This window comes from Neovison vison, chromosome 8, assembly GCF_020171115.1.
Source record: "Neovison vison isolate M4711 chromosome 8, ASM_NN_V1, whole genome shotgun sequence".
Classification (NCBI taxonomy): Eukaryota; Metazoa; Chordata; class Mammalia; order Carnivora; family Mustelidae; genus Neogale; species Neogale vison.
Genome location: NC_058098.1, coordinates 124,972,326 through 124,984,422, shown reverse-complemented (window position 1 = coordinate 124,984,422; position 12,097 = coordinate 124,972,326). Strand labels below are relative to the sequence as shown.

The window sequence follows — 12,097 nt, the reverse complement described above, 5'->3', positions numbered from 1 at the left end:
TTCACCTAATTTTATACATGATTTGCATACTGGTAGTTTCTAATAACTAGGGATCTTTCTAATAACTAGGGATCTTTCCCTAACCCACTGACAATACTGGACGCAGATTTTCTCAAAAAGTCTTTCTTACCTCATAGAAGAAGGGATGACCAGCCATATCAAAGATGTTAACTTTGATTTCTCTGTCTCTGACTTGTACCCTGAAATGTTCAAAGGGAAACAATTCCAAAGAAGGTTATGGCTTCTGCATTCCCATTGAAATCATTTATGTCATTTATTAATTTTAAAAAGGTATGTGTATGAAATTTAAAAGAGGCTTTCGTAGTACCTCTTCTTGATAACAGATAATCATTACAACAGAAGCTGGTAATTTGGCAGATCATCTTGCCCTCCTTATTTTCAGAACACTGAGGCCCCTGTAACAAGCACCCTCATTTACCTTCAGCTTACCTCAAGATACTTCAGTCCGTACCCCTTAACTAACAAACGGTGGCTACTACCATGGAACTAAGAAAACCAATGTGGGGCAAGTAGGACTGAGAGGAAGGAAAACAAAATACTTTATTTCACTTAAGAAGACATCTTAATTACTAATGGTCATGCTGGGTTACCACGCAGAACAGTAACTAAAGTGTGTGATCTTCATTGGGCAGAAGCAAATCAACTTGTTTTCAAAAATTTTTAAATAGAGAAAAGAACAAAAAGGAAAAATAACAACCATTCATATTAGAATTAAATACTATTCAACGTGGTAGCATATTTGCATCTTGTCCTTTTTATTTTTTTCCAGAAAAATCACTACTGGTAAATAAATTAATGAAGTATTTTAAGTATTTCAAACACTAAAGAAAAATACAAAGATGAAAGTTTAAAATTTATCTCAAATCCTATCACCCAGAAAAAAACCTTTGTCAATATAGATAAACATCACTACAGTCTTCTATGCATAGATATGACTGATGAGCATAAGTATTTTTTTTATAAAAATGGGATTATCCTATTTTAAAATAAAAAGTACGAAATGTACTTGTTACTGAATTTAACAAAAGAAAAGGGAACTGAAGTGAACTAGAATTATTGAACTTTAAATACGTTTCCTCATCACAAGAAATATTTCCTAAAAGACCCCTCTAAGTTAAGAATAGGAATTATTCACAATAAATTAACAGGGTAGAATCATTATGTTTTTACGTGACATGTTTCAGTTTACACAACACTGACATGAACCCCTCCTCCAGGATACAAGGACATCAGTACTTGGTCTCATTGTCCCTGTACTACCTCCTGGTTTGTTTATTGTTATTATCCCCTTGTCCGCATCTATAATATCCACTTTCTATTCTGAAATCATAATTCCTACAGTTGTTTTATATTACTTGTAGACTTAAATTAAGCTAATCATTTCTTTATTCCTGAATTTTCTACCATATCTCATCAATTCCAAAATGCATATTTGCTTTCATTTTAACATCTGTGAAATCAGGATCCATCTTATAAAAGAGGATGTGAGAATAGCAAACAAAATAACAACAAAGCCTGAGAGCATCTGGAGAAGATCTGGTATAATAATTTATACTAGAAAATTTTGCCTTAAAGAGATAGCAGCTGACAGGGGATGTAACTAAAGGCCATAAAGTCAAAAATGTATTCACACATTGAAACTGAAAGAGGTTAATTTAATTCAGATGCCAGACAGAGGCAATTACTTTAAGAAAAATGGTAATTCATTACCTCAAGGTTGTGCTTTCCTAGATTATGGCCTGAAGACCACCTGTATCATTATTATGAGAGACTTTTAAAAATGCAGATTCTTGTGTCCCATCTCAGACCTGGCAAATCAGAATCTTGGTGGGCAGGTCCTAGGAATCTGCATTTTTACAAACTCTACAAGTAATTCTTCAGCATGCTGGAATTTGAGCTTCACCATGTTGGAAACAGGGAGGATGGAATGGGTATCTATTATTTTGGCTACTATTCCCCTTTCTTCTCGTGGTTGTGGTTCAGATGGGTTCGGCTCTATGTTCTTAGTGACCCCACTCTGCTGGCCATAGCCAACTGAGCTGGGGAAATGCGCCTGTCCCCACCTGGACAATCAAACCTTCTCTGGGATTCTTTTTTTTTTTTTTTTTTTTTTAAGATTTTATTTATTTACTTGACAGAAAGAGAGACAGTGAGAGAGGGAAACACAAGCAGGAGGAGTGGGAGAGGGAGAAGCAGGCTTCCTGCTGAGCAGGGAGCCTGATGTGGGGCTTAATCCCAGGACCCGGGGATCATGACCTGAGCTGAAGGCAGCCACTCAATGACTGAGCCACCCAGGCACCCCTTCCCTGGGATTTTTAAACTTGGAATACTAACTTTGGTCCCTCTCTGGAAGTAAAATTCACACTGTGAGTCTGAGATCTGCTGGAAGCCATGTGGAGGAAGATAGAAGGTGGAGAGAGACAGAGTAAATGCTCTGTCTCTATTCTGTCCCTGGTTCCAGCCATCTCTAAGCCTAGCATCCTTATAACTGGATTATGTGAATTTATTAATATCCTTTATTTAAGCTTATTATCATTATCATTATCATTATCATTATCATTATTATTTTGCTTGAGCTGGTTTGACTTGGGTACCTCTCAGTTATAGCCTCCTGATTCACCATGGGACAACCATCTTTCCCCGCAAAACTTTCAGCCCGAAATAGAAGAGTCTGTTGACTAAACGACCACAGTTCTATGGTGTAATATGGTAATACTCATCTCTTAGGGGAATAAATTAGCTACTTATATGGATTCAAACCAGAACCGCCTGAAACCGGATCTCCTGCCCTATCACTGATGAAACTCTGTGTCCTGAAGTACAGATACACCCACCACTTTAGTCTACCTTCTTGAAAGCTGCCCTCATGTTCTAATCTTGCAAACTTCCTCTTCAGTCCTATCTTACCTAATAATACATAGTTTTTGAGTATCTACTCTGTACAAGCACTGTACCAGACACTTGGGGATGATTTATACTAATAGTCCCTTCTTCATGGAGCTTATAATCTAGCAGGAGACATTTAACATATAAAAATAACGACATGTGGCAATTTATTCTAAGTACCATAAACAGCATAGAAAAGTTTAATATTTCTGACATTTGCAACCAAAAAGAGTCCTCACTAATAAAGGAGCTATTCCAAGACCTCATGGGAACAAGACCATTTCACATCTTGGAAAGTCTGACAGATGGAGAGATGCAGGGAAAGGACACTTCAGATAGATAGAATAAATAATGGCACTGAGACAAGAAAAATATGAGGACAGTGGTGTAGTGTGGAGGGAGGGTAAAGTGTGTAAAGGAATGCAACAAGAGGGAAGAAGAGGCAGCTTAGGGCCAGAATAGTAAGTCCCTGAAATTCCACTTTCCGGGAGAGTGCTGTGTACCTCGATTCTATGCACTGGCAGTATTATTTCCTGCTAATGTAATCCTACCTCCGCAAGCTCAACCCACCCCGAGTCATGTCCAGATAAATCTCCACTTCTTCCCAGTTTTACTTCTCCCAGATCATTTTCTAGATACCAATAGGCTATAAAGATCATAAACCAATAAATGATATTGTCTGGTAGAAAAATTTCCACGTAATATTTATACTTTTTAGAAAGAATATCTCAAAATGCTCTACAAACACATCTGCTAATAGGACCCATTTATACAAACATGTGTCATAAAAAGGCACATCTGTCAGTTGGGTTTTATATTAACTTGCTCATTGCTGTAGACCCTATACCTAAGGGAGGGCCTGGCAAAAAAGAATGTGGTCAGTGATGAACAAATTATATGATCACTACATTTTTGTAAAGGTCTTTTATTCCAATCTTTCCTGATTTATTTTCAGAGTACCTATTTCAAGACACGTCATTTTATAGGAGTTCAAAGGTCTATGTAACTTATAAGCCCAAAAAAACAATGTACTTACTTTGTGACTCCATAGTCAATTCCAATGGTTGCAAGATATTTAGACACAAATCTTTTCTCACAGTATCGTTTTATAATACAGCTCTAAAAAGGTAAAAAAAAAAAAATGCAGGCTTTTAGTAAATACACTCTGGAAACATACAATATAGGCATAGTTCATCATAGTTTCTTCACTCACCACAATGAGAGAGAAAGCATTTTCAAAGAACCAAAACAAATGATAAAAGTGAAAATTTTAAGGAAAAATTACTTAAATATTCTTCCCTAGCACCAAACATGTTTTCAGCTTAGTTCTCCATCCTTGTGCTCTTTTCTTTTGAAGACTTACTCTTATGCTTTCAACAATACCACCAAAACGTTTAGCATTGACCTCCCTTCTCAAAAGCACATCGATACCTTCAGTACTAAGACTACTTTCTACTTGGGTGTCCTGCTGTTACCTCAAATTCGACATGTCCCAAAATGGCCTAATCCTATACATAAAAACAGTTCATCCTGCTGACATCCTGATTCTGTTAATACCACCATTTTCCCAACCACAGAGGATCAGAATATTAAAGCCATGTTTGATTCTGAGCCTTTCTAAACCTTCTGAAGGTTTCCTGCCTCCTTCTCATTCTAATTCCCACTTACACCTTTTGGGTTTAGATTCTCATCATCTACTAGACAACAGTAGGAAATTCTTTATTGGTCTTTCTGCCTTCCTTTTGTCCTAACCTCGTCAGTATGGCACACCACTGACATTTTTCACTTCCCTAACTCAAAAATCGTCAGTGGTTTCTCAGTGCCAAGTTTGAAACCCAAATTCCTTTGTCCTTTATTTAAGGTCCTCCATAATCTGGCCCTAATCTGCATTCCCTGTCTGAACCCTTCTAATACAAACTCTCCATTTCCGCAAAACTCCTGGACACCTGACTTCCTAGCTTTTGTCATGACTTACCCTCTAGTTGGAATGAGCTTTCTCCCTTCTTTCCAAATCTTAACTTGTCCTTTAAGGCCCAGCTCAAGCTCTGAGCTCCAGGTTTTAAGAGATCTTGCCTGCATCTGAACTCTTCCAATACTTTATACACATACTAATATACACACATATATTACACACACACACACACACACACACACACACCAGCAGTCATACATGGCTTTGTATTGTAAGTTATCATTTCGCACGTACATATTCACATTATCTCTTCAGCTAGATGGTAAACTATTTGAGGACAACAAACGCTGGTATTTTACTTCTATCTTTTTGCTCATGCCATTGAAATTTGCTCAGTGCCAGTAAAAACCAATTTTAAAAGACTTGTATATTAATAACAACCCTTAGCACTCATGAAACTTACAATTTACTTGGGAGTGCTAGTAACGGAGTTTATTTTGCTTAAATCCTTCCCCGATGAATGTTAACCTCAATTAAATAGGACAGTTAATTTAAAAAGCAGTTAATAAGCGTACTGTGAACTAAAGGAAAATTTTCTTTGGAGTGACTACTGCTAAGAGGCTATACTTTTAAAAGCATTTTATAGCTGGAACGCACTTCACAAATATTTTCTCTCACAATAGCTTGGGAAAATGAATATAGCCTTTTTCTAAATTATTCATGAGATTAAGAGGCCTGGCAGTCCTTTAACTACAGTACACTATTTAAACACTAGTTATAAGTATTTCACAAGACACATATTTAAGTAATTGTATTAATAACCACTCCCTATTACATAAATAGGGCTCCTGGTCCTTAGGCTCTTATAAGCTCTTATAAGTTAAATAACATAAATACAGAGAGAATGTTTTGCTCTCACTATTTTTCTTAAATAGATTTTTAGGTACTTTTCTTTTTTTACACAGATTCAGTTAAAATCTTAACAGGTTTGGGCCTCTGTTTTTAATAGAATTTTCCTAAAATTCATATGAAAGAAAAACTATCTGGGAAGAACTAATCAAAATATAAAAAAGAGGAATGGGGCAGGATAATAGAAAGAAGAGGGAAGCTACCTTAATAGATATTAAAATACAGTCTGAAACCAATCAAGACAATATTATATTGGCGTAAGAATAGACAAATAGGTCAGTAGAACAGAAGAGAGAGCCCAGAAATAGATCCTATTAAAAGAAGAGAGTTTAAAAGTGACCAAGGTGATATTTAAAGTTAAGAGGAAACGGGCAACTGGGCGGCTCAGTTGGTTAAGCAACTGCCTTCAGCTCAGGTCATGATCCTGGACTATCAGGACTGAGTCCTGCATCAGGCTCCCAGCTCCATGGGGAGTCTGCTTCTCCCTCTCACCTTCTCCTGTCTCATGTTCTCTCTCACTGTCTCTCTCAAATAAATAAATAAAATCTTTAAAGTTAAGGGGAAAAGAGTGATTTATTTGGTAAAATGCTACTTATACAAGTTAGGCCTTTCTCTAAATACAGAATAATTCAGATGAATTTGTGATTTCAAAATTTAAAAATAAAACAACAAAAATTTCAGAAGAAAATGTGCACCAACACTTGTCGGCCCTTTGGCTAAGATCAAGTGCAAAAGAAATGTGCAACATATGTACAACCTTAGGAAAACATTTTCAACCAAGAAAGGAAACTCAAAAAACATAAAAGAAAGGACAGGAATGTGGGGGTGGCTTAGCTGGGTAAGCCTTTGGCTTCAGCTGTGATCCCAGAGTCCAGGGACTGAGCCCCTCATCGTGTTCCCTGCTCAGCGGAGAGTCTGCTTCTTCCTCAGACCCTCCCCAACCTAAAAAATAAATAAATCTTAAAAAAAAAAGGAAGGAAGCAAAGACAGGCACAACTGAGTATATAAAAAAAAAAGTAGTAATAGGGGTACCTGGATGGCTCAGTGAGTTAAGCGTCTGCCTTTGGCTCAGGTCATGATCCCAGGGTTTTGGGATACAGCCCACATCAGGCTCCCTGCTCAGCGGAGAGCCTGCTTCTCCCTCTCCCACTCCCCCTGCTTGTGCTCCCTCTCTCGCTGTGTTTCTCTATCAAATAAATAAATAAATTTTTTAAAAAAGAAATAATAACAAAAGCAACTGTATGGCAAAATATTTGTAAAAATATTAAAAGACAATGACATATCCAAATATTCATTACTTATATGACTGGCAAAAGTTAGTATTTCTCATGTCCCTGAGCCAGAAAAATTGATAAGACATATTATCCAATAGAAAAATAAATAGGGAATATAAATATATAGAACAGCAAATCCAAATAGCCAATAAGCATATGAAAAGGTGCTCAACTTCATCTGTAACCCATGAAATGCAAATTAAAGTAATAATTCTCACTAACCAGACTGGGAGTCATTAAAAGAATGACAACACCTGTGTTGGCAGGGATATGGGAAAAAGGGTACCTCCATACCATATTGTTGGTAGAAACACAGTTTTTTTAAATAGAGTTGGCAATAGCTATGAAAACTTTAAAATATGCTCTTGAACTCAGCATTCCACCCCTGAAAATCTAGTTTATAGAAATTAGAAAACCGGTATTTACTGTGTACACACACACACACACACACACACGGAGTATTTATTGCAACATTGTTTGTGAATAGGGGAAAAGCTGGAAATGACATGAATTCTCATCAACAGAGGAATGCTTGCATATTGTGGACTATATACAAATGAAAAAGAGTAGAGCTGTCTCGGATTACTTGGAGGGATTAAGATGTCTATTGTTAAGACAGAGAAGTAAACTCCAAGAAGTATATACAATATTGTAGAACATTTGAAAACTCAATCCAACTAATTTAACAGGAAAATATTTATTAAATTTAACTGGAAATCTAAAATTAAGGCAAGTTTCAAAGTTGGATGTTACAAAGAGTCTGACCCTAGAGGACACTGAGAACTGGACTGGGTCTTTGGAGTAGGTTGACTGCCAAGGCAGAAAGCTGAATCAGATCTACACAAAGACCACAGAGAACTTTCAGGATTCTCCTACAGAGAAGATTAAGCCCTTGGAAATCCCCTTTTTCTTACTGAATTTCTAGAACCTCTAAAACAATGTTGAGTAATAAAGGAAAATAGCAAGTATCCTTTTCGTACCTAATTTTAATGGAAATAGACCTAGCATTGTACCATTTGCTATGATGTTTGCTGTTCGCTAATAATAAATATTGTCTTTCATATTTAAGTAGTTTCATTTTATTCTGATTCTGCTTAAAATTTTTATTAGGATTGACTACTTGATTATATCAAATGTTTTTCCAGTACTGAAAAAATTTTCTCCAGTAGTCAGTTAATGTAACAAATTATGTTGACGAACTTCTTAATATTGAACCATGTTTGCATTCCAGGGATAAACTCTCCTTGCTAGTAGTGAATTATTTTTGATATACTACTGAATGCTATTTGTTGATATTTAAGAAATTATACATCTCTCTATATTTGTGAAATTGGGATATACTTTTCTGTTTTGATACTATACCAAGTTTTGCTAGTTAAGTTACCACGACTTCAAAGAAAAAGTTGTTCACCTTTTTCTTTGCCTTAAAATTATTTAAGTAGCTGAAATTATATGTTATTTAAAGCTTAAATAAAGTTTATTCATGAAGCCATCTGATCCTGATACCTTTTAGAAGGATACATCTTTTCATTGTTTTTCTAATTCTTCTTATGTGACTAAGGGATTGGATTTTTCTACTTCTTTTTGAGTCAGTTTTGGTCATTTATATTCTGCTAGGAAGTCCTTCATTTCCCCTACATTTTCAAATGTGCTTCTACAGAACTGGATGTAATGTTTCCTAGTCATTCTTTTAATCTCTTCTAGTATGTGATTATGTCTCCCTCTCAGTACTAATCTTGAAATTTTTCATTTTCTCTATTTTCTTCTTAAATAGATTTTTTAAGGCACTTTTCTTTCTTTATTAATTTTAATTTTCCAAACTTTCTTTTGGTCTATTTTGTGACCTTTTCCTAATGTCTTAGGTATTAAGTTCCTTTTGAAATGAGAAATACCATATTACAAAATTCACACTTTTAAGGTATACACTTCAGTGGTTTTTTGTACACTCACAAAGTTGTAAAACCATTAAGTTCCTTTAGTTTTTCTCTCTCTCTTCTTTAGAAATGAGTAAGATAATGTGTTTTCCTTTGACTACAGGTTTAATTTTGTCCTGAAGTTTTCAGTATAGAATCTCTTTAACTGCTTTCTAGTTATTTTGTCATTTGTTTTGATTTGCCCTTTAAGCCAAAGATTATTTACTAGGGTATGTCTTAATTTTTAACTTAAAATTGTTTATCTTCCTATACTTTCCAAATTCTTTAAAATGAATATGTGTTACTTTTATAAGTAAGGCTTTTTTTTTTTCTTTTTTTTTTCTTTTCTTTGAGAGAGAGAGTGTGTGTGTGAGGGGAGAGGAAGGGCGGCGGGGGAGGACAGAGAGAATCTTAAGGAAGCTCCATACCCAGCATGGAGCCTGACATGGGGCTCAATTTCATGATCCTGAGATCATGACCTGAGCCAAAATCGAGAGTCAGATGCTTAACCAACTGAGCCACCCAGGTGCCCTGGCAATTTTTTTTTAAGTTACATTTAAATCTTTGATCCACCTAAAATTCATTTTTGAGAAAGCAATGCAAGAGGAATCCACCTCACTCCCAAACAGTAAATAGTTGTTCCAGCAGTATTTATTAAATGGTCCCTACTTTCCTACCACTTTACTATATTTGTTATAAATTTCCTTATGTGTTTGGATTTACTTCTAGACTCCAGTGTATTCCACTGATGTCTCTCTATGTCCTTCTCAGCATCAATAGGAAAAACTTGGTAATTTAAAATATGTTTTATTATCTGGTAGTATTTTCTTTTTCTTTTTCTTTTTTTTCCAGTTTTCCTAGTTATCCTTACATTTAATTTTTCATAAGGACCTTAATACTTTCTATTATGTTCTGAAAGAAAAAAAAACTTATTTTTATTTTAACTAGTATTTTAACTAGGATTGAATTACATTTGTAGATTATTTTAAAGAACTGACATCTCTAAAATGTTGAGTGATCCTAATTAAGGGGAAAGTATATCTTTCCATGTGCCTAAGTAATTTTATGTCACTTTGTAGAGCTTTAAATTTTTCTTTATATAGGTCCTACCTATTTCTTCTTGAGTTTAAACCTAGGCATTTTATTTTGGCTGTTATTGTAAATTAAAATAATTTCTCAATTATATATTAAAAATACTATTTGATATACTACAGCTGTTAATTTTTGCATATTAATTTTGCTTTACTGAATTTTCTTATTGTTTCTCAAAGTTTTTCAGTTAATTCTCTTTGGGTTTCAAGATAAATAGTCATATCATTAGCAAATAATAGTAATTTTGCCTTCTCCTTTCCAATATCTCATATTTTTTTCCCTCTTGTCTAATTGCATTGGCTAACAAATATAGAACAATGTTTTAAAAAAAAAGGTGACACTGGGCATTTGGGGCTATTTTTAATGTTGCACCATTAGGTACAGGAAAATGGTAAAAGTGATGCATGCTTACTTAGCCAGCTCACTATTAAACCTTTTAAAGCCTTTATTCTTTTCTTTTTAATGCCTGGCACATAGCTGGTGTTCAATAAATGTTGAGTTTCAGTGAACTTCTGTTAATACATATATATACAAAGATACATAAATAGTACAGGATATTACTAAATGGAAAGAAAAGGCACTACTAAACATTTACTGAGCATCAGCAATGCGCAGAGCACCCGCCTAAACACCTCCATTAAGGGCTCTTTTGATTTTCACAGCATACAATGATGGAGCAAGAACTGCAATAGGCTGTGAAGACTCAAGTTCTAATCCTGTCTCTGCCGTTGATTTGATGACCTTGGAAGGTTCTTAACCAACAGCTTCCACTTACCCAGAAAGGGAGACAATTTGGGTGAAGAGGAGACAGTTTAGAATTCACTTGGGGGAAGGCCTTTGGTCCCTCTTGCCCCCCCGACAACCCCCCCCAACTATGGGAGAGCTTACAGCTGGGACCCAGGAGAGCCAGCCAAGAGAAAGGTGGTATAGGACGAAGGCTTAGAGAGAATGAATATGATGACACCACCGGAAAACAAAAACAAAAACAAAAAAACAAAAACAATACACAAAACAAAATGCAGGCTCCGTGACCTCCGCTGCACTTCCCTAGCGAAAAAGGTCACCCTCAGTTGCGCTCTTAAAATAGATTCTGGGCTCCATGTCCGCGGAGCAACATTCACAAACTCCAATCCTCACATGCACCCCGGTAAGCTCCCTTAGGCTCCCAAGAACTACTGGGGTAACTCAACTTTTATTCTGCACCTCTAAGTCCTGGACAGGTCACCTGGAAGGCAGATAGGGTAGTAGGAAAACGATCTGACATAAGGACCGAGGCCTCCTTACTCTTTTGGGGATACATTCAAGGGTGAGCGGTCACAGGAGACACCTTCTTATGGAGAGTGACGTCAGTGGAGGAGGAGGGGGGGTCAACCAAAGGTCAAAAAGGTCAAGAGAGTTTTCCTCCCGGAGGCGCATCCCCTAGGAGGAGACCCGGGCCTGCTCAGGGGCGGGGAGGAGGCCGGGCCCCGGGCAGTTGAGTGGCCGCCCTCCCAGCCAATGGGCACGTCGCCCCGCCGCGCTGAGGTCCCGCCCCTCCCAGCGCAGTACTCACTTTTCCCACTTCAGCGTTGCCCATGGAGATGACTTTGATGCGCAGGGACTTGCCAGGCTCCTTCCGCTTCGGCATGTTGGCCTCCATTGCCCTCGCTCTCTCGGGGCCACCCGCCTCACTATCTCCTTGTTCACCAGGCTGGCCCGTCCCTCAGGGCTGCTCGTCCAATGGTGGACTCGCTGCTATCGTCACCGCCCCGGCTCCGAGGCTCGCCATCCCCGCCGCTGCCTAGCAGCGGGCGCGGGCGGTTGGGAGCACTGGGAACTGGGGGTGGGAGCAGACAGTCTCGCGATGCTAGAAAGGGGCGGCGTGACGTCATCACCGGGCTCTGGGGACGAGGTTTTGATTACCTGTTCCCAGGAGTCGCGAAGACTTGCGGGGCTGAGTCTCTCCGCAGGAAGTCGCCCTTGGGGAGTGCTGGGTTTACACCCGGAGCGCGGCGGGGGTGCGGGGGCGCCAGGGCAGCGGCATTTGTTAACGTTTCACCTCCGAGTGGTAGAAATGTATTGGGGGTTTGGGGCAGATCCTCGGGCTGGGA

General features: G+C 37.7%; 1 protein-coding gene across 2 annotated transcripts in view; it reads right to left on the bottom strand.

Annotated features, from left to right (window-relative positions):
* DNAJC27 (DnaJ heat shock protein family (Hsp40) member C27) overlaps positions 1 to 11,769 on the bottom strand; it is a 29,432-nt gene extending 17,663 nt beyond the window's left edge. For both annotated transcript variants that reach the window (XM_044261966.1, XM_044261967.1), the window contains exons 1-3: positions 11,560 to 11,769; positions 3,944 to 4,026; positions 131 to 200 (exon numbers count right to left, since the gene is read on the bottom strand). In XM_044261966.1, coding sequence (XP_044117901.1) covers positions 131 to 200; positions 3,944 to 4,026; positions 11,560 to 11,646 — 240 coding nt within the window. In that variant the 5' untranslated portion in view covers positions 11,647 to 11,769. The remainder of the gene's footprint in view (positions 1 to 130; positions 201 to 3,943; positions 4,027 to 11,559) is intronic.
* Positions 11,770 to 12,097: the final 328 nt, after the last annotated feature.